The sequence below is a fragment of the Rattus norvegicus genome, chromosome 12, assembly GCF_036323735.1.
Source record: "Rattus norvegicus strain BN/NHsdMcwi chromosome 12, GRCr8, whole genome shotgun sequence".
Taxonomy (NCBI): Eukaryota; Metazoa; Chordata; class Mammalia; order Rodentia; family Muridae; genus Rattus; species Rattus norvegicus.
Window position 1 is genome coordinate 33900092 of NC_086030.1, and position 21410 is coordinate 33921501.

The 21410-nt window shown below is 48.6% G+C and overlaps 1 protein-coding gene across 2 annotated transcripts in view; it reads left to right on the forward strand.

The window, feature by feature from the left end:
* Positions 1-5879: 5879 nt before the first annotated feature.
* The window catches only part of Tmem132d (transmembrane protein 132D), a 647297-nt gene continuing 631766 nt past the window's right edge, over positions 5880-21410 (forward strand). The window contains exon 1 of one of the 2 annotated variants that reach the window (XM_017598307.2): positions 5880-6670. Coding sequence is in view for 1 of the 2 variants with exons in the window: in NM_198727.2 (NP_942022.2) it covers positions 6592-6670 (79 nt within the window). In the remaining variant the exon portion in view is untranslated. The remainder of the gene's footprint in view (positions 6671-21410) is intronic. The other variant, NM_198727.2, reaches the window with a different exon arrangement.

Sequence of the window (21410 nt, forward strand, 5' to 3'; positions counted from 1 at the left end):
CTCGTGTGACAAGTCAGACTGGAGTTTACGAGCCACTGGCTGTGCAGTCATACTGCATGTCTCCCAGATTGATTGACTTAAGCGCCAAGCCAACACAGACCCTGCGATAAAATGAAAAGCTGGTGCAGACTTGATAGAGGTTTCCTGAAAGACGAGCAGGTGTCTGGGTGGGTGGGGCCATCCTGACTTTGAGTGACAGGTCAGTGCTGAGTAAGTGGCCAACCAGGTGCGTCCTTACCATTCTATCCCAAATCTCATGCAGATGACTACTCTGTAGGGGGGAAGACAGTTCCACAGGGAGACTATAAAGCCCCTGTTATTAACTTGGTGGTGTTGGAAGGTTTGTGCAACACATGGAGTCCCTTTAAGTGAGAACGAATTTCAGCCTCATCACTTCGATATGCTTCTTCCCAAGAAGCTCCTTTAAAGTCACTCCAAATATACCCAGGAAACACACCCAGAGCCTCACACTGCGAATGGCCACAACGTGGCGCGGTTACAGTTGCCTTTGATGTTGGAATCTCACAAATTGGTGGCTGGAACTTCCCTCTTTGTGACGGCGACGGTTAAGCCTTCCTCCAGGGCACGATTAACTCTCCACATATCCATTTTGCAAGTGATGTTTTTTGACGTGAAAGATGGGGATGAGGGGGATTGGTTTGTGTTCTGGTAAGCCTGCATCCCGTCCTAGGTCGTGAGATCTCCCCCAAATCGAGAAGCCTTTCAGGCCCATTAGAAGATTTGGGTTTTTTTAACAGACAAAAGAAATCAAGGCTTTTGAACGCTTAGCCAGGGAGACGAATTGATCCTTCCGACTCTCGTCAAATGTTGGACTCATTACCCGATTGTGGCTCAGGCCTCCTCCGTGTCCGGGCTCGCTGGTACTTGTGACCCACTAGCTGGAGAAATGGCAGCTGCTGTCTTGTTCTGGGAAAAGCTGGGCTTTGGCTGATCTCCTAGCTCCTCCGTGCTGACGGACAGCTTCACAGAAGGTGGCCCAGCTCCAGCCTCCCCCCCCCCCCCCCCCAGCTTGCAAAACATCCCTTCCAGCCTCAAGGAGGAGATAAGTTCTCCAAACGGTCTTGTTGGCTTCAGACATGGAAATGACTAACAAACACAGATCCCAGGATCAGCCAGACTCCTGAGCCTGTCAGTGTCACAGTAGCCAGTGTGGGAACCCTGTGGAAGCACATCACTTATCTGGAGAGAGCTAGTTAGTCTTATGTCAGAGACCAAAAGGTGTGAGAGAGAGAGTATTAGGGTTCCTCCACTAGTGCCAGCAAAGCCTGCAATCGTGGCACTCTGACAGGATGCCATGACAGGTGGCCCTCTAGCAATACACTATCATGGCACACTAACTCTAAGTCTTCCCAAGTGAGCATGATTCCACCTCATCTCTTGCCATCCAGGGAGCCCCGATGTGGTTGCTGCCATATGGAATCACATTGGCTTCATCTCATACTGATCGACATGTGTGCCAAGCAAACACAGACTTTGTGATAAAATAAGAATCTGGGGGAGGGGTTGTCTCCCTGCTTTCAGCTGGAACCCTCAGGAAGAACAGTAAGGTTGGAGGGTCACCCAGAGGTGTCCTGGGCTCCTCTTGAAAGCCACATATAATCTCCCTCTGACATGCTTGGGTCTAGGCACCTGTCACCTCACGAAGCCTTCAGGCAGGAAGCAGGGTTTATCTAAGTGGTCCTGCATGTGAGCTCAGGGAGACTGTTGGGGATCTGATTTTCTGCTCTGTTCTGGAAATCAGCATGTGATGGGGATCAGAGGCCCATGCTCTGATCACTTACAGGGCCACGTGAGAAATCTCAAACAGCCCGGATCCCTGTGAGGAGTGAGTCAGGGACAGACAGAAGGGAGAGCCAAGAACAGTGTAGATCAGAACACAGGCACTGGGAAGAATGGAGGATTGTGGGGAGTCTACTCGATCATTGGTTTCCTGCCAAATTTCCTTGCAGAAGGCAAAGGCTTCCATGCTGGGCTGCTGACTCAAGGGGGCGCCACCAGCCTACAACAGCCACGGCTTCTAGAACAAGTCCCATAGCAAGGCAGGTGCAGCGTGGAGAGCCACAGGTGGCCATTGGCTGCCTCAACTTAGAGGAGATCTCTGGCACCTGCGCTTATATCAGTCAGTCAGCTGCAAAGTCCAGACACCTGAGTGCTGGGAAGGACTGACTGACAGATGGACAGGACCCGCCCCCACCTACATAGCACCCTTTCTGGAGCACAGTGTGCCTCATGGCTGCTGTCTCTGCTCACCAAAGAGGTCACGGACTGATCTGTCCCTGACTGATTTCATAACCGCATCTTGAAATCTAGGGAGTCATATTAAAAAGGAAGTTTGGGGGCATGTGACTGCCCATTCCAGGGCTCTTTGGTGCCAGTTTGCAAATTTAGAATTTCCCACGCTCCCGAATTTCAAAAGAGACACGGCTGAAGGAAGAGGTGTGTGTGTGTGAAAGCACAAATATTAATAATGTTAAAATTGCGAGTGAATTCCAGCTAGGCGCTGCACTTTGCGCGGAATGGCAAGCCCTCTGCGTTTTACTTCATTTCTTCACCCCACTTGTGCTGTGGACCGAACCCTCATGGGTGCTAGGCGAGCAGTGTTTACCACCGAGCTATGCCATCTTGAAATAAACACACTAGAATTGTTCAAAGGACGCTTCGCAGTGGTCCTCGCCTGAGTCTCTTCTTGTATCATCAGAAGGATGGAGGGAGAGGGATTCAGCCTTACGTAGTGTGGTCTCTGGTGTCTGTAACGTCTTCGCGCACAAAATGGGCCCGAGTGCATGCAATGGTGGACATTCACCAGGGGTCTTGGGAACCCAACCTCCTTGCTGTCTTTACCAGATCTCCGACATAGCTGGGATTTCATTAAATACCGGCTGGAGGATGGCGTCTTTCTGTATAAACGGCAAAACACTCCCCCCGCTCCGTAGTGTTGAGCTTCGCACACTCAGCATGAACAGTTAACGCTATTTAATCATCGGTAGAGTTTGGCTTCCAAGTGATTTATAGCTTTGCAGATGAAACACATATTCTTGGAGGAAAGCACGCTTCTGACCATCAAGAGTGACACGGTTGGTGGATCCAAAAGGAAGGGGGCCCCTCTGGCACCAGGCTGCAGCCGAGGACCTGGCAGGCAGCCACGAATGCTTGCAGGCCTTCCTAAGAATGGCTCCCCCACCATTAGCTCTGCTAATTGCCTGCAGAGGAGTGGGCGCACACATTCCAACCACCCCATGAAGAGAGTTGGAGGGGGGGTTCGTTCTTACCTCTTATTTTAGCCACTCATTGGGTCTGCACAGTTTGAACAAGAGAAAATGTTTGCCAGATAACTACGTATGATAAAGAAATTCCAGGCAGTGGCTAGACTCTTTGATCTTAAGGACGGAGAGAAGCTTTGTGCGGTGATATACCTTTAAAGAGTCACCTGCTGCTTACGATTCAGGGGGAAAATGATCTAGGGGGGGAAAAAAGGTAAAATCATTTTTAAAATAAAAAAATAGAGGCCATTAACTTTTAGGAAATGAACTTAAGGATTGTTCTAAAAATTGACTGGAGCCAGGCAGTGGTAGCTCGTCCCTTTAATCCCAGCACTCGGGAGGCAGAGGCAAAGGCAGGTGGATCTTCGAGTTCCAGGACAGCCTGGTCTATAGAGCAAGTTCCAGGACAGCCAGGGCTGCAAAAACCAAATTAAAAAAAAAAAAAAAGACTTAGGGATGGAGAGAGATGGTTTAAGAATACTGGCTGCTTTTGCAGTGTACTGAAAGTTCGATTCCCAGCACTCCTACGGTGGCTCACAACTGTCTGTAACTCCAGTTCCCCGGGTTTGGCCTCTCCTGATCTCTGTGGTTACTGTGCACACACAGTGTATTTACATGCATGTTGGCAAAGCACTCACATACGCAACAACTATAGATCTTTAAAAAAAAAAAAAAATACCCGAACACACACAATTGGATCAGCCACTGAGAAATAAAGGGGGAAGCTTGGTTAGTTGTGAGGGGTCGTTCAGAGAAATGTGTGCCAGAGATGAAACCTCAGTTTCCCTCACAAGTTGGGGAAAGGGTCAGTAAGGCAGCCTGGGGTCCTGCCTGCCTTGCTACCTCGGCTTGAGGGATGGGCACAGCAGTCATTTCAACCAAGTTCTTTGTGTTGCCAACTCTGTGAAGTTTATAGAAAACAGAACATACACACACACACACACACACACACACACACACACACAGAGACAGAGACAGAGAGACAGACAGAGACAGAGAGACAGAACATCAAAAAGACAAAATTTAAGAAAAGCACACAGGATAAAGCAGGAGCTGGCACCCCAAAGATGAGGACACCCAGAAAGACAGAGGCCTTTGGACTGTTTTTGGCAGAATAGACCCAGCTTCTTGGATTTCCTTGGAAATGCATAAAGCTAGGGATAGTTTTGTAGCTCCCAGACATGGATTGCTTCCTCAGCCAGATTTTGGATAGTTAATCATGTCCCAGGTTAAGAGTCACCATGAAGACACACCCCTGGGTGTTCCCACAAAGATTTAACTGAAGAGGAAGACTCACCCTGAATGTGGGTGCTACCATGGATGGACCGAGGCCCAGGACTAAATAGGAAGGAGTAAGCGTGTGGAGTACCAGCGCCACGCCCTCGCCCCCATTTCCTGACTGCAGATGTCATGTGACCAGCTTGTGCTGTCCTTGCTGTGATAAAACAAAGATCAAAGGCAACTTGGGGAGGAACCTGTTGGTTTCACCCTACAGTTTAAATCCATCATGGAGGGAATTTAGAGCAGTGACCCGGAGGCTGGAACAGACACACGGAAGCGACAGAGGGATGCTGCCTACTGACTTGCTCTCCACGGCTTTTGAAGCTTTCTTTTCTTATACAATTCAGGACGACCAGCCTGGGGGTGGTACTGCCTATAGTGGGTCCTCCCACAGCAATCATTAATCAAGAAAATGTCCACAGGCTCCCTACCGTGCAATCTCATGGAGGCCTTTAGTCAGCTGAGGCTTCCTCTTTCCAGATGACTCTAGCTCATGTCACTGGACAAAAACTAACCAACTTATCACATACCTTCCCTGCCGGTGAGCCCAAACGGACTCTCTTTCCCGTATGTTACTTTTGTTAAGTATTTTGTCACAGCAAAGAGAGAATGAACTAACCCAACCCATTTTGAATCCGCAGAAGTGAATTCACCCGTTGGACTGACGCTGGGTTTCCTCTCTGAATCCCCACAGAATCTGTTTGTTTCCGAGCCTCGGTGGAGCAGTGAGGAGGGCTTCGGCTCAGGACACTAGCTAGCTACCAAGAGAATTATGTAGCTTGGTGTGAGTTTGCCTTAGAGACCCCGCGGAAGGCATGAGAGGAGAGCTGTACCCATTACCCTTTCACTGCAACAATCTTCCTTAATGCCAATTTCCTGATGCCCAAAGGCCAGCGGGGAACCAGGGTGGAAATCTTTCAGGAATTTGGGGGTCATTTTGGGATCCCCGGGTCACAATCAAGAGATCGCCGGAACACTTCGGCTTATGTTAGGGGTCCTGAGCTGTCCTTGCCTGACGGCTGCCTACAGCCAGAGGCTTTAAGAACACAGGGCAGATGGCCTTTCCACACCTGTTGTGAGCATGGACACCATCGCTGGTCTTCGTGCGCGCTCCGCGGGGCAGACGGGGTGTCCACAACCTCCTTTGAGCATCATCCTCCTATTACAGCACATAGAGAGGGCGACTGCGAGGCTGAGCGCCCCGCAACCGGGAAGGTGGGACCTACTTTGCGGATTGGGGCGCACAGCTGTCACTCCAGAAGGGTGGGGCTTAAAAAGAGAGAGAGAGAGGGAGAGAGGGAGAGAGGGAGAGGGAAATTAGGAAGCAACAGCTCCAGCCCGGGGCACGCTGCTCTGGGTGCGCTCGGATGCAGCCGCCCCGGGCCCGCGCCTCCTCGTCCGCGCGCCGCTCGCCCTCCGCCCCGAGCGCCGCGCGTCTCCGGAACCGGCGGTGCGCCGGGCGCGCGTGGGGAGCCGGGGCGGGCTGGGGTGGAGCCGCAGCGCCCCGCAAACTTTGGGCGGCGGAGCGCGCGCGCCGAAGCCCCGTGGCGCGGGATGGGGGCGGCGAGGCTACGCGCCCCGGGTCCCCACGCGCGCCTGGCCACCCGCCCGGGGACCCCCGCGCCGCCTCTACCCGCGCCCCGGGCCCGGCAACCTCGCAGCCCCGCAGCCGCCCGCGCGCGATAGCCCACCGCAGCCTCCCAGCTGGAGTCCCCAGAGCGCTCTCCGTGCTTGGGGACACAACACCGGAGACCCCCCTTGTGGAGTGAAATTGAATTCACGAGCCAGTTCTCAGCGCAGTCGAAACACTGAGGTGAGCCTCGGCCTGCGCTGCGGGACCCCGGAGCCCGAGCGGCCTGGCTATGGACCTGTGGGGACCCGGCCCAAGGCGGCCCTGCTGCTCGGGTCCCTAGTCAGATGCGTCTTGGCCATCCAGCTCAGCTTCTCTTCTCCGGGGATCTGGCGACATCCCTTCTTCAGCCAGAGGACACCACGGAGGAGCAGAGAACCCGCGCTCCGCGTCTCCAGGATGTGCCCATCTGAGATGGGGACGCTGTGGTACCTCTGGTCTCCGGTACTCATCAGCCTAGCTGCCCTGTTCTCCAAAGGTGAGGACCATGGGGCTACCTGGGTCCGGGGACTTAACTTTGCTGAGTGTGGATGTGGGCGGCCCGGAGAGGCGTGGGCGTGTGTGTGTGTGTGTGTGTGTGTGTGTGTGTGTGTGTGTGTGTGTGTGCAGCAGCCTTGCGGAGCCAAGGTCTGGGGCAGACACCTTGGCAGCAGGTGATTTCCCTGGAAGTCTTGGTACGATGCCCTAGGCGAGTATGCCTAAGTGATAAGGGAAAACTGGGGAAACCTTACTGCCCTGGACTTGGAAGCTTCCTAGAATTTGGTGTGGACTTCCCAACTGGCCCTGACCTTTCTGGAAATAATTCTAAACAGCTTTGCTGTGTGGGAATGTCAGCTGTGTACCACGGGCCGTTAAGAACACAGTTGACCAGAGTCCCTTTTAGCCCAGGGTCTCCTGGGTCGGCCTTCTGCAGCCGTGTGTGTGTGTGTGTGTGTGTGTGTGTGTGTGTGTGTGTGTGTGTGTGTGTGTGTGTGTGTGTGTAGGCGATACCTCCACAGGATACTCCACTGTCTGTCCGACCCAAGTCTTCCCAGGGGGGTCCTAACCTGGGGCTGTGAGTAGAGGCAGGAAGCCCCTCCTACCCCGCTTACCATCTCCCTCAACTCCTGCCTGGCACAAGCAAATTTGGAAGCTTGGGACAGAAATGCTTTGCAGAGCGATTGCTATCCACAGGACACGGTAGATGGAGTCTACACATCTTCCTGACCGATCAGGTGGTTTCTATTTGTGGGTAGTCCCCCCCCCCCCACTGGCTTTCTACAGCAAAAGTCAAGATTCTTTGCGGTCTTCCGTGTGCTGGAACAATTCTGTAAAGCTATTTCTCGGCGAGTATCTATCAGGCGACATCTCTCTGAAACTTCCTAACCAGTTGACAAGCACAATCTTTTAATGATATGTTGATTTTGGTTTCTGGCTTTTCTGGTATCTGGCAATCTACTTGCCTGGGCTCTTGTGGAGTTAGGCAGATTGATTGCTTGGCATTTTTTTTTTCCCTGTGGGAATGGTTGGGGGAGGGGTGTTGGGTGTTTATCAATGTCACTGTGTTTTCAAGTGCTGTTGAAGAAGGCTTGGGCAAGCTAATGAAGAGTAGCCCCCCCCCATCCCAGGAGGGAGCCACAGTTTTGGGGATGTAGAATACATTGGGAACCAAAGAGGAGGTTGGTTTAAAAAAAGGGGGAGAGCAATGCTAGGTTATAAACTTGCCTTCAGGACCTTGGTTCCACTCCAGCATGGCTGGGAGGCATGCTGTATCTTTGTTGCTTGGTTTGATAAGAATGGAGGTCTTTGTTTTTATTCCTTAATAGCAAGGCTTTTTTAAGCGAGGCTTTGGACTCTATAATAACAATGGTGTTTCCTCACTCCCTTACTGATTCCTTCGTTGTGAGCAGCTGTGTTGGTGGGAGTCACCTTTCCCTGGGTGCTTTTGAGCGAGCTTGTCCTTAAATAAGGTACTGTATGTTGGGGGGGGGGTCGGGGTGGGGGGTAGCATCTCCTTTCTGAATAGCTAGAACCCAGCTTGTCAATAATGCTAATATCCTGTAAAGTTCTTCGCTGGAACTTTGAAGCCCGGGAGCCTGCTTCAGGCAGACTGTTGAAGCCAGTCAGAAGGTGGGGAACCTTCCCGCAGCTGTGAGCAAGACTGAAGGCTGAACACACGTGAGGTGACACAGCCGTGGCTCTTAGCTGGGAAGAATGGGGATGATGGGATAAAAGTGTAAAAGGGGACTTCCTAGAGGCAGACGTGACATAAAACCAAGGTCAGTCTGGTGTTTGTTCCTACTTTTTTTTTTTTCTACTTCCCTCTCAGGTTGGATAATGGCATGTAAGTTTTCTTTCTAAAAATATATCTCTTTTATGTGGGTAGCGAGTGTGTGCACATTTAGTGTGCGCGTGTGTGTGTGTGTGTGTGTGTGTGCGCGCGCACACACATGTGAAGGCTGGAAGTCGGCATCACGTGCGTCTTCTTCCGTTATTCTCCATTCTACATATTGAGGCATGGACTCTCTCTGAATCCAGAGCACACTGATTCTGGCTGGCGCCTCTACCCAGCAACCCTAGGGGATCCTCTGAGTCCGTATTGATGGGTTTATAGGTAGTTGCCATGCCTGCCTCGCATATATATCAGTGTTGGGGATTAGAACTAATGTCCTTACCTTTACAAGGCAAACGCTTTAACCATAGTCATCTCCCTATTTATGCCTGCAGATTCTAACTTACTTGAAGTCTCGAGGAGGGGCCGCACTGGAGAGCATCTCAACCAAGTAAAGGCCCACTCTAAAATGTCTAATTTGTCTGGGGCAGAATAAAAAATGGAGCTGGTATCAAATACTAAACATCTACTGTATTATGTTACTGTTTTTACTCCCCCCCCCATAGGAACCCTTAAATACAACAGAACACACATTTCCCTGTGTTAATGACCTTGGCTAATCAGTCCAGTGACCTTGGACTTTATAAGTGTCAGCTTCATGAGTGAATACTGCAAACCTACCCTCACTTGGCTCTTTGGAAATTCAAACCTAAGTAAAGATATTCTGTCTTGTGTTATTTTTGTCTCCTTGGGATCTAGGGGGCCATGATATGAAACACCACTTGTGCTCGCCCATGGCTTGAGGTCCCAAACTTTTCTGCAGAGTGACCTTACCAGGTCAGGTAGCTTAGATCTTGTGTTTATACCAGAGTCCCGGCTAGAAACGTGATGTTGCTGTCTGCAGATGCTCGAGAATATGTCTCTGAGCTTTTCCAGTTGGGCAGGCATAAGGGCATTTAGCTGAAAACCAAACCAAAACCAAAACCAAAACCAAAACCAAAAACCAAAAACCAAAAAAAAAAAAAAAAAAAAAACAAAACACACACACACACAAAACTCAAAACCAAAAACCTGCGGACAGACTGGAGACAGCAGAGACCGAGGCAGTCTTTAAATGCAAAGTCTGGAACACTGCCACCTGTCCCCACCTTCTCTCCCACTAGTCACTCTGCATGCTGTTCTGTGCCGCATGCCGGTGAGAAGCAGATGTTGATACGCGCCCGCGCTGCTGGGAGAGGAGCCTCTGTAGTGTTGTGGCATCTATGCCTGGGCCTGGATGGCCATGTGCAATCCCTGCTGCCAGCTGGGTGCATGGGACATCCAGTGGCGTTCGTTCGCATCCTGGATCAACTGCTCCAAGAGCCTCCACTCTGCTTTAGAGGAGGAAGCCCTGGGGCAGTGGGAGCAGCCTCTGCTAAGGGAAGGTTGAGTGCCTGCAGCCTTGGGTGGTAGGGAGCATAACTCAGTTTACAGTGATTTTCCCATAAAAGGAGTCACTTTTAAGGCATGAAAATCTTTGGAGGAGAGATAGCAAGGGAGTGTATGACTCTGTATGGGGGTAGGGAGGGAGAAAGGAAGCGGGAAACTGGCCTTATCGCTCATGTCTAAATGCTGTAAAAATTAGACTGTGGGGGACTAAGGAGACAGGAAGCCTTTTTTTTTCTTTGAATTGATATAAATGGAATATGATTTAATTTTTAAAAATGCTTACATGTGGTTAGGTGTGGTATATGCCTGTAATCTCCAGAGGCGGAAGCAGGGGATCTTAAATTCCAGGCAGTTCTGGGCTACACAGTAAGAACATGTTTTTTTGTTTTTTATTTTATTTTTTTAAAACAAAACAACTTACATGCCCAAGTTTTTAAGAGTTGAAAGGTCTGTTTACATGAGCTCCACTCCTAAGAAGCCAAGATTAAGGACTTCACTGAAGATTTTAAAATACATGATTATGGGGTTGGGGATTTAGCTCAGCGGTAGAGCGCTTGCCTAGCGAGCGCAAGGCCCTGGGTTCGGTCCCCAGCCCCGAAAAAAAAGAAAAAAAAATACATGATTATGAAAATACACATCACTACATTTCTAATTCATCCGTTTATCATGTATTTATTTAAATGACTATTATCTATATATCCATCCTTCTGTTTACCCAGTCTAGTTGATCCATTTATCCATCCATCCAATCATCCATTCATCCATCCATCCATCTATCTATCCATCCAATCATCCATCCATTCATCCATTCATCCAGTTCAGTCTTCTATCTGTCCATCAGTCTATTTAGTCCAGTCCATTCATCCATCCACCATCCACCCAATCCAGTAAATCCATCCACCTACCCAACCTTTCTCTACCCGTTCATCCGTCCGGCAAATAACGAAAGTCACTTTCCAGTGACCACCCCCTCCCCCTGTCCCCAGACCTGAACAGGAAATATTTGTCAGTGTTCTGGGGATTCAGGTTGAGGTCCTCAAGAGTCCTCACACTGAAGACGTTTATGGCCGTCTTTTCTGTCAACTTCAAAGTGCTACAAGCCACTTTAAGTGGCAGGGGTAAACCTTGGTAGTTCTGTGTTCAGCAACCCCCTCACCCTTCTGTCTTGTAGTTTGCTTCACTCCCTTTTCTAATTCACGATAGTAATGCCCCTCCCCCAGTAGCACTGCTCTACCCCCCCCCCCGTGTCCCCCACTGTATGCAGGGGATATAGTAGTAAAAACAAGGGAGAACACAGGTCCTCTCTGGCTCCTCTGAGTCTGTGGTGTATGGAGCAATGAGAGAAAAGCGCACCCAAAGGAAGAGCTGTGGCATACACTGGGAGGAATAGTGTCTCTCCCAGCAGGTGCATCGGCGTTTGACCAGAGTGACTTCAGAGAGCTTTCTTCTGAAGGTTAATGTTGCAGTGAGGACAGCCTGGGGAGGGAGCTGTGCAAAAAGAGGGGAGAGTTGGGACCATGGATTAAAGAATTTGGTATAGGTGGGACAGAAAGAGTGACGGAGGTCACATTGCATCACGGAGCAGGGGGACAGCGGGCTAGGGAGAACTGGGTGGACAGCATTAACATCACCTCCCAAAACCATCCAAGCGAATGGGAAGCCCGGTGGTCTGTTTTTGATTCCTGTGTGAGGGGCTCAAGTGGTAAAAAAACAAACAAACAAAAAAACCAAACAGCAGTGCCAGTGAGATGGCTCTGTAGGTAAAGACATTTGCTGCTAATTGGTTGCTTAGACCCACACAGCGGAAGGAGAGAACTGACTCCCATAGGTTGTCCTCTGACCTCCACATGCACGCTGTGGCATGGTGATGCCCACACATGCATGCATGCATGCATGCATACATACATACATACATGTAATAAAAATTTAAAAAGCATTCAAGGTCATCCTCAACTCTACAGTGAGAACTAAACAAGACAAAACAAAACAACAAAGCCACCAGGAACAAAAGACCAAGGGACATGGATGGATTTTAGTCCAAGTGAGTATGAGTTCCCTTATGGCTGCTGTAACAAATGGTCCCCAATATTCTTCAGATAGCAGAGACTCTGGAGGCTGGAAGCTCAGTGGCAGGAAATTGAAGGGGTTGGTTCTGGCCCTCACAGCTCCTTGTGGCCATTTTGGGGCTTTTCTTTACCCATTGTTCTAGCTTGCCAAGTGGTGCATACCAGGCGGCTTCCATGTTCCTCAGTCCCTCTTCCCTTTCTCTTTATGCTTCCTATTGGGCAGCATCTCCCATCTCCCCGGTTTCCACTTTAGGCCAACATCCTGCTCTGTGTGCTCAGTGCATGTTTCCCACCTCCCTTCTTGCTATAGTACAAGCAGTTGCTTTTATGGCCACCCAAATGACCCAAGACTTCATTTACTCTCATCCTGGTTTTTTATCTCCAAACGAGGTGATCAAAGTCATAGGACCCAGGGATTTGAATGCTAACAATTTTTGAGAGGTTGGGAACATTTCCCACACCTTCCATGAGTCCATAGGTGTGACATTCGGGACTCATTTTGTAGCCCTTCTTTAAAACTTTTAAGTTCCCCTAGAGTAACAAATACCTATTTTTTTTTTCTATCTTTGACTTCTCTTTAGTATTTATCATAGCATTCTGGACATTGCAGAGGGTCAATAAAAATTTTTAAGTGTGCTTAACAGTATAAAATATTGCCCAAAGAACCTTTGCCTGGCAGTAAAAGGCTCAGTGCCTTTTTCCAGTAATTTAAATGGCTACTGGGATACATTGGCTAATAGTCATCATGGTTAATTTTCCCAGCAATGATTGGTGACAGGAACTGTGCCGAGAGATTTATCCTGGTGATATTCACAAACTTGCGGACAAACCAATGATGTTGATGATGAACTTGAAGGTCAGAGAAGCTGGTTCAGGGTCTGACCAGGGAGAGCCTCGGGGTCTGACTTCCAATGTCTCTGCTCCCTCTTTGCTGTGCTCTCTGTTGGCTGTGATTGTATTTTTGAGCTATGCATCCAGCAGGAGTGTCCTTGAGGGCTTAATGCAGGGTCTTTCTCCCTTTAGTGTAAGCGCAGAGCCTGGGACAGGCTGGATGCTCAATATGTATTGGGCAAATGGATAGAAATGTAGCCTGCTGTTTAATTTTTCTCACACTTTATTTTGTCAATGCTGATCAGGAATAATAGCTCAAATCTACTGAGATCTAGAGTTGAATTCCCGGGCTGCTGAGGAGGCTGTATGATGGTGTGAGATACCATTGTGGGCTGCCTAGGACAGCTACTTGGAGAATATGGAGATGGGGTGACATATGGCTTGGCCAGCTAAGTGCCCACTGTGTAAGGTGTGTGGTTGTACAAGTGCTTGCCTTCCCAGTGCTGGGGGTTGGAGGGGAATGGATCTTCCTAGCCTTGCTGTCAGCTAGCATAGCTGAGCTAGTGAATTCTGGACTCCTGACTCTGTCTCAAACAACAAGGTAGATGGATGGCATCCTAAGGAACAATGTTTAAAGTGGTCCTCTCACTTTGCAATGCACGCGCGCGCACGCACGCACACACACACACATACACAATGTATACATGCACAGCAAAAAAAAAATAGTTCTTTGCAGATGAAAACGGGTTCATGGTTATATTTGTGTGCATATTATACTTGTATTGGGCTTCCTGTGTGACACAAGGTCGAGAGGTGACCTCCACTCAATCAGGATTAAAGAATAGATGAGCTTTGGTGACCGCTGGGAAGCTGGTAAAAAAGGGGGGAAACACGTGGGATGAAGACAGACACATGGTATTCCCATTCGCAGGAGGTGGGTGTGGGAGTCTGTGAGCATATGGATTTGGGAGTTGGACTTTGGATGCCAGCATCAAGCTTGGGTGAGTTGTGGAAATAATATTGTGGGGAATCAAGCAAAACCATCAGGGAGCCAGTCTGTTATGAAATGAGACCTGAGGCTCAGGTTACCAAGATGCAAGCTCGTCCTTTATCTACAAAATCTGCCACCACACATCCAAAATGCTGACTTTTGTTTTTAAAAGAAATCAATATTAAAAAGACAATTATATGTATTGGTGTTGTCTATGTGGGTGTATATGCACACGAGTGCAATGCCCATGGATACCAGAAGAGGGCAGTAGTGAGTGGAAGTTACAGGTGGGTGTGAACCGCCTGGCACAGATTCTCAGAACTGAACCAGAGCCCTCTGCAAGAGTAGCAAGAACTGTCAACTGCTGAGCCATCGCTCCAGCCCCTTAAATTGTTGGTTTTTAAGGGGGCTCTGTTTTATCTATAGAGACGTGCCATCCCCTTACCTCAGTTCCGGAAACTAAGAATCTATACAGGGTGGAGAGCCCCCCAAACTTGAAAGTGAGCACACTTGTGGCAAATGTTTGAGAATGGGATTAAAGGCTCAGAGCAGGGGAGCTGGGAGCTGCCACGGAAAAGACAGCTTTTGGAAGGAGGGCTCAAAGTCCCACTTCTTGACTCTTTCTCTGACCTCGAGCACATGACTGGAGGGAGACTCAGGTATACACTCCAGAGGAGAGAGAGTCTGCAAAAGGTTTTTAGTGGTATTACAGTTTTTATGCAGGTGGCATTAATTGTCATGTTCTGGGGACTCTGTATCCATCTTGTGTTGGTCACATGGTATTGGTTTTTTTTTTTTTTGCTTTCTTTGGGAGTGGGGGGAGGGGAGAGTAAATTCCCAACTGAGATTAGAAGCCTATGTGATAATCTCAAGTCATCAGAGAAGGAGACTAATTGGGTTTCAAAGCAGGCCTTCTCTTGCCCTAGCAACCCGGCCCTGTTCCCAGCAGCCACTTCTTTGGCAGGTGCGAGGTGTGGCAGGTGCACAGCGTGACAGCAGGCAGGTGCACAGCGTGACAGCAGGCAGGTGCACAGCAAGGCAGCTGCAGCCTCTGTTAAGAACCGAAAGCTTAGGCTAGAGAACTCAAAAGCCAAAATGCATCAGAAGAAAGTCTGGGAAAAACATACGCTCCCGCTCATGTGGCTTTCTGGCCCGTGTCTACTTTCTTTACTGAGCAAAGACGGTTCTCCCAGGGAAAGGGTAGACATTCAGAGAGGGCTCAGATGTGGGCGGCGGAGCAGATGTGCTGCCAGGTAAATGCGTAGCTCAGTGTTTTTCTGAGTAGCCAGTGGAGGTGCTGGTGTATCTGAGGAGGATCAGGGTCACGGCCGGGGATACACCGTAGCCTGAGGAGGGGACACCGCTATTCCTCATGTGATCGCAGCCAGTTGTGGGAGTTCTGTGGTGCTGACTTGGGAGACCACCTTCACCTGCACAGCCTCTGCCAGGAAGGATGCGCCTGTCTCCAGGGCTTTAGGGATGGGAGGAGGTGGCCAGATGCCAGAGGAGGACTCCATCAGGTCTTTCGGCTTACTGAATGTCAGCCACACATAAAGTGGTCTTCCTGCTTACCAAGTGCTCTTTTGAGGCAGGCAGACTCCTAGATGTCCCAATTTTACTCACTCCTCAGAACCTCACCAACATCCTGTCCATCATTCCACCCATCATCCCGCCCATCACCCCATCATTCTAACCATCATCCTGTCCATCCTATAGAGGGGAAGAACTGGGCATAGGAACTGAAATAACAGCTACCCAGCTTAGGCTGGCGAGAAGAGGATTTTTGTTCTTAGCAGTTTTCTAAAGATGAATGAGATCATTTAATGGGCTTGTTTCTTTTCAATGTCTGCCCTGGCCTTCTGTATAGGTTTTGTAGCTGGAGTTCAGGATAGAGGGATAGGCTCCTTCTAGGGCTCTGGGATCAACTCACAGCTCCAAGGGCACCTTGAGGCCTCAGTGTAGGTTAGGAAGGAGCAAAGATCCAAATGTGAAGGTTGGTTAATGCAGTTTTGATGAATTCCTTCCAATGGTCAATGGGAAATTTTTTTTTTTTAATTCAGGTTTTACAGTCATAAAAGTGAAGTATGGGGGACCATGGGAATATCTAAAGATGGTAAGAAATAACAAAGAGAAGAGAGGGGAAGAGGGAGAAAGAAGGGAGTGATGGAGAATAGAGAGGACAGGGAGGAGAAAGGAGAAAGGGGGAAGGGGAAGGAGAAGAGGAGGGCGAGAAGAGGGAGTAGTTAAAAAAGGAAACAGATGAGGAAGGGAGATGGGGAAGAGAAGGAGAGGGAGAAGAGAAGGGAGAGCAGGAAGAAGGAAAAGAAGAGGAAAAGGGGGAGGGGAGAATGCTAACAAGACCTTGGGTGACTAAATTCAGGATGCCCTCCAGTGTCTGTACAGATTGAGCTCTGTAGCCCTCTTCAGCTATAGGACGCACATACAAATGGTGGTTTTCAAAAGGACACTATTGATCTAGGCTCAGATCCCTCCTTTGGTCTGAATCCTGGAAGGCTATTTCATTGTGTCAGAACCAAGGAAAAGTATGGCTTGTATTTCCTGCTCCATGAACATGGCCTGGGATCTGGGGTTCATCTCTCTTCACCTGTGTCCCCTCAGGGCTGAACTTGCTCTATATAATTACAGGTGCTGCTCTCTTGGGCCTTCTTAATAGGCTCAGCTTTCTTTAATTTTAAACTCTGATATTTCTCTTTCCCTCTTCCTCCTTTACTGCACTTGCAGATACTTTGTTTCCGGTGTATCTGTGTGTATTTGCCACATGAGTGTAGTGCCCTCAGAGGCCAGAAGAGGGCACCAGATCCACTGATGCTGGACTGGTGTGACTTTGTGAACTGCCTGGATGTGGGGGGCTGGAATTCAAATTCAAGTACTCTGGCACAGCAGCGACTTATTAGTTTTTGGATAAGCTACTTCAAGTTACTTCAGAATGAGAGATTAAAAAGAAAGAGTCTCACTGCCTAATCCTGATGGCTTTGCATTTCATGTATTTCTTGCTGCTTGTTTTTCTGTGAGCTCTTAAACCACTTATATATAGGACGTACACGTAGTTTATTTTCAAGTCTTTTGAGTTCATATGTTTATATAAGCATGTCCTAAAATTTTAAAAATATATCTTGATTTTATATATATAATTTAATGCCTTGCTACAATTTAGGGCTTTCTGTCTTCGCTGGACAATTATGTAATGCAGTTTCTTGTTGTCATTTATAGCAAAGTTTTTGTTTTGTAACTTTCTCGTGTCGCGTTTACTTGGTCACTGTAGACTGTGCTTGTTGTGAAGTGCTTTCCTGAGGGCTGGGCTCCCCTGTATCCCGAGCTGTGAGGTAGAGAGGTATCTGAGTTCCTGAGTGACCCTCAGTGGTGCCACCCACTGTCAGTTTTTGACATTAGTGACTCCTGCTGACTGTTTTGTCCTGTGGTTACAGCTTAGCCTTCCATACATAGAGAACTATGATGGCGAGTGACGAGGTTCTGTTTCTCTTAGAGTGTGGTCCTGAGTCCTGGAATGCTGGCTTTTGATGGTGGAAGGGTTGGGAAATGGGAAAGAATCTAGCATCTGATGGAGATCTGTCTATAACGATGGTTCCCGTGTCTGCAGAGAGAGGTTATGAGGGTGCCCTCGGGAGGACTGCTGAGAGAACAGGACTTTGGTTTCACGGTTATGAGGAGACAAGATGCATTGACATGTGGAATAGGAAGTGTGCCTAGGCAAGCTCCCTTCAGGCATCCATGTCAGACTCAAAGCCACATTCTTCCTTAGAATGAATGTCTCTTCCTATGGCTTCCACCAGATGCAAGAACCCCGTCCACCTTCGCCACTTGGCTGCCTAAATCCTTGGACAACCTACTCATGCACAGTTGAGGCGTCTGCTTCCCTCTAGGTTTTATCTCCGATAGAGAATCTCACTGAAACCCCTGATTATTTTTGAAGACCAACTGTGAACACAGCAAAAAGCAGGCTTTGATTAGTTATGATGGTGTCGTCACCCCTCAGGAGGTTCCCAGGAAGTGGGGGAAACTGAGGCGTGGGGAGTCATCACAGCTTGGTAAGGCTATGTGACACCAATAGAGAACAATGGCTTCCATGTATGTAAAGTCATCCTAACTTCCCCTAAAAGACCTCTCCGAACTCACTCTGCCACCAGTTAGTTGGCCTTGCTCACCGTAGGCCAAACTTCTGATCAGCTAGTCACAAAATAGAGCCCACTATGGCTAAAGGCACCATATTGGATTTTGCAGGTTCTCTGGGCATCCTCTGCCCCTGGAAATTCCTAGTCACAGTGTGCTCTTATTCTGTCATAAATCCCAGGATCCTTGGTTCACCCATGACCCTGGGTCTGGACCCTCCATCACAGGGTAGGACTGCCCCAAATCATCAGATAATTGTATCGTTGCTTTCATGGTAGAGGCTGACCTCATTCGCGGCCAGCCTTTGTGCTGCTTGCTGCTTTTTTTCAGTCGAGGCAGCTGCTCATGAGGACCCACTGTCTGCATGGCTCACCTACAGGATCCTGGCATTCTGAGCCCGAGGGAGGTGCTCTAGCCTGCCCTGTGGCAGTGTGGGGACTACAGAAGAATTCCTCCTGTCCAAAAGGATTATGGACACAAGTTAGCTCTCTGTTGCTGTGACAACATGCTCGAGAGAACCAGCTTAGAGAAGAAGAGCTTTCACTGTGACTCAGGCCTTTCAGGGTTTGGTCTTAGGCTCTACTTGGCTCTCCTGCTTTTGGACAGTGCATCAAGGCAGAGAACATGTGCTAGCAGAAAAAGAGGTTCGGCTTGTGGTGGACAGGAGGAAGGCAGAAAGGAAAGGAACAGAAACATACACATTTCAAGGGCACATCTCTCTCCAAATACTCCCAGTCTTCTAGTTTCTTTTTTTTTTTTTCAGAGCTGGGGACCGAACCCAGGGCCTTGCACTTACTAGGCAAGCGCTCTACCACTGAGCTAAATCCCCAACCCCAGTCTTCTAGTTTCTATCCCCTCCCATTCAGCTATGGCCCCACTGATGGCTTACTCCTCTCATGCAGTCAGAGCCCTTATGATCCACTTACCTCTTACTCTTGCCATACTGGGGACCAAGTTATCTACATTCAAGTACTATTTGGGGACATGGATACTACTCTGTTGATCTCACAGCAGATGTGATTATCAGTCTTGTAAGACCTCAGCCAGAGTGGGCCTGTCCAACTCCTACCATGGTGAGGAGAAAGGCTCATGAGTTTATCCCCAACCCAGTCAGTACCTATAGGAAGTTAATCGGAGCTAGGGTGAGAAGGTTACAAGAATCCACAGGTGGCTAATTGTTCCTGAGAAAGAGACATTTTCTTCAATGGTGCAACCATTGGTAAGTGCCCATGACCCTGTAAGCAACCCTAAGGAAACTTGTTGGTCCACCAGAATAAATATATATATCTTGCCGGGGAGAGGGAGGAGAGTTTATATGGGGGGTAGAAGAAGGACAAGGTGGAAAGAAAAAGGGTGGAACACTGGGAGTGGGAGGGAAATGGGACTGGAGGGTGGAGATGATCTAAGTATACAATGTACAATAATGTCTACTGAGTCCCTTCATGTGTGCTTGATATACGCCAATAAAATGAGACATTTCCGATCCAAATCATGAGACTCGTACTGACATGAAATACATGTAGATGGTCTCCTGTTACCTTTGCTTCCCAAGAGGATTGTGGGAAGAGATCCAAGAACTCTTACCTGGGCCTGGTTTGGTAGAGACCACTCAGGGATGGTTTTCATGAGAATGTTTCTAGGTAGCTGCTCATGCCTAGGCCTTTGACACAACCCTCATGACCCAGTGTGTGGGGAAGAAGTGTCAGGTGTTTTGTCGATGTCACAGAGTCTATATTGCTGCCCTGGATAAGCATTTGGGGATGTCACCTCAAGGGGACCATTGCAGGTCATCAACTGTGTACACCTCTCTTCAGGATCTGTAAGGGAACCATCTGGAATAATGTATTGGATGGAAGACTTCTGTCTGGCTTCATCGATTAAGCAGATGTGTTCTTTCCCCTCCTGATAGCATTTTGGGAAGAGATGTAGAAAAATCTGAACTTATTGAAAGGCCACAGTAGTCAGAGTGGACTAGGTGAGTCCACATCGGGGTGGATTAGCCTGAGAGGGCTTGGTTTCCTGTTTGGAAGAACCCAGTTACATCCTCTTCAATTTATGTAGCTGAGATGTTGGGAACGAAGGTTGACATCCCAGGCTTGACCTGGGGGCTCCAGTGAGACCCGAAGAATCTAACATGTCTGATCTTTTCCCTTGATCTCACAAAGGCCACTGTCCATCTGTCTGTCCTTTAGGCAAAAGGATGCCCTAGTTCAGAGTTATAACCCTTTACCCTCAATTCAGAAAAAAAAAAAAAAAAAACAGCTTTTTTCCCCTCCTTCCTTAACAGCTTCTTCCAAGTCTCAACCCGTGCTCTATGAGACCTTTGTGAAGCAAGGACCACACTCAGTAAGATGTGGCAGTGAAGGCAGCAGGGGTTGAAAGTTTAGGCTGCCAGTCCTCCGTGCAAAATCTGGAGTGGAGCTCTGTCTAAGACTCTCACAGGAACAGAGGGAAGGGATGCTGACAAGGAAGCATGACTGCCCATGATCAATAGGACAGTAATATCCAGTTCTTACAGCCACGGCAGTTTTCAACCCAAGATGTGAGCATTCAGCTTTCTCTCCAGCTTTTAAACTTTCCAGGCGATTCCACACTTCAGTCTCAATGGTTGAGTCCCAGTCTAGAATCTCACCCTCGTGGAGAAGTTACTCCATCCTTTGAATGTGTATTTAAATGCAATGTAAGCTTTTGTTTCCAACGACTGTAATTTTTCCCGAATCCTTAATTAGATGTGAAAACTACACGCACAATGCAAATTACGGCGGTGAATAAATATTTGCGCTATGCTCCCTTAAAAGCAAGCATCAAAACACACAATCGCTTGTTTTACAGGCATTCAGTGTTCCGAGACGAGAGATCTGTGGGGCTACAAAGAATTCTCAGGGAGAGAGAGAGCAGTTTGAGTAATATGATTAACATTCTGGGTGGGACCGCAACAGCAAGGGGGGTGGATGGGGGGGGGCAAGGCAGCAGCTTTGACGTACAGACTTGCAAATGCAGTTTACAGAGAAGCCTGCCTCATCGTACCGAATTCTGTGTATCTGTTCCAAGAACATGTCTTGCTTGATTTCCCTAATTAGGTGGTACACGTTAGGGAGTTGGGCTTTGCCTGCACTTCAGATAAGTATAACATCAAAAAGAGGAGGGAAACCCAGCTCGGAAGACAGTGTTACGGATAGCCTAACACTCAAACTTTGACAAAAGCTTGCAGTGTGCCGTGGGGCCAAAGGTCATGCTTGTTCTCTCTTAGTTTTCCCAGCATGGCTTGGCAGAACCTTCTTCTGTGCTGGGGTTCATTTCGCCATTTACAGTGAGTGTCCTTGAAGGTCACACCATGGGAGGGGGCTTACCTCAATTTTGAATAGGAAGAGGATGCTATTCTTATTTATTTGTGGGTACTTGTGTGTGCGTGCGTGTGTGTGCATATGTGAGTTCCTGTACG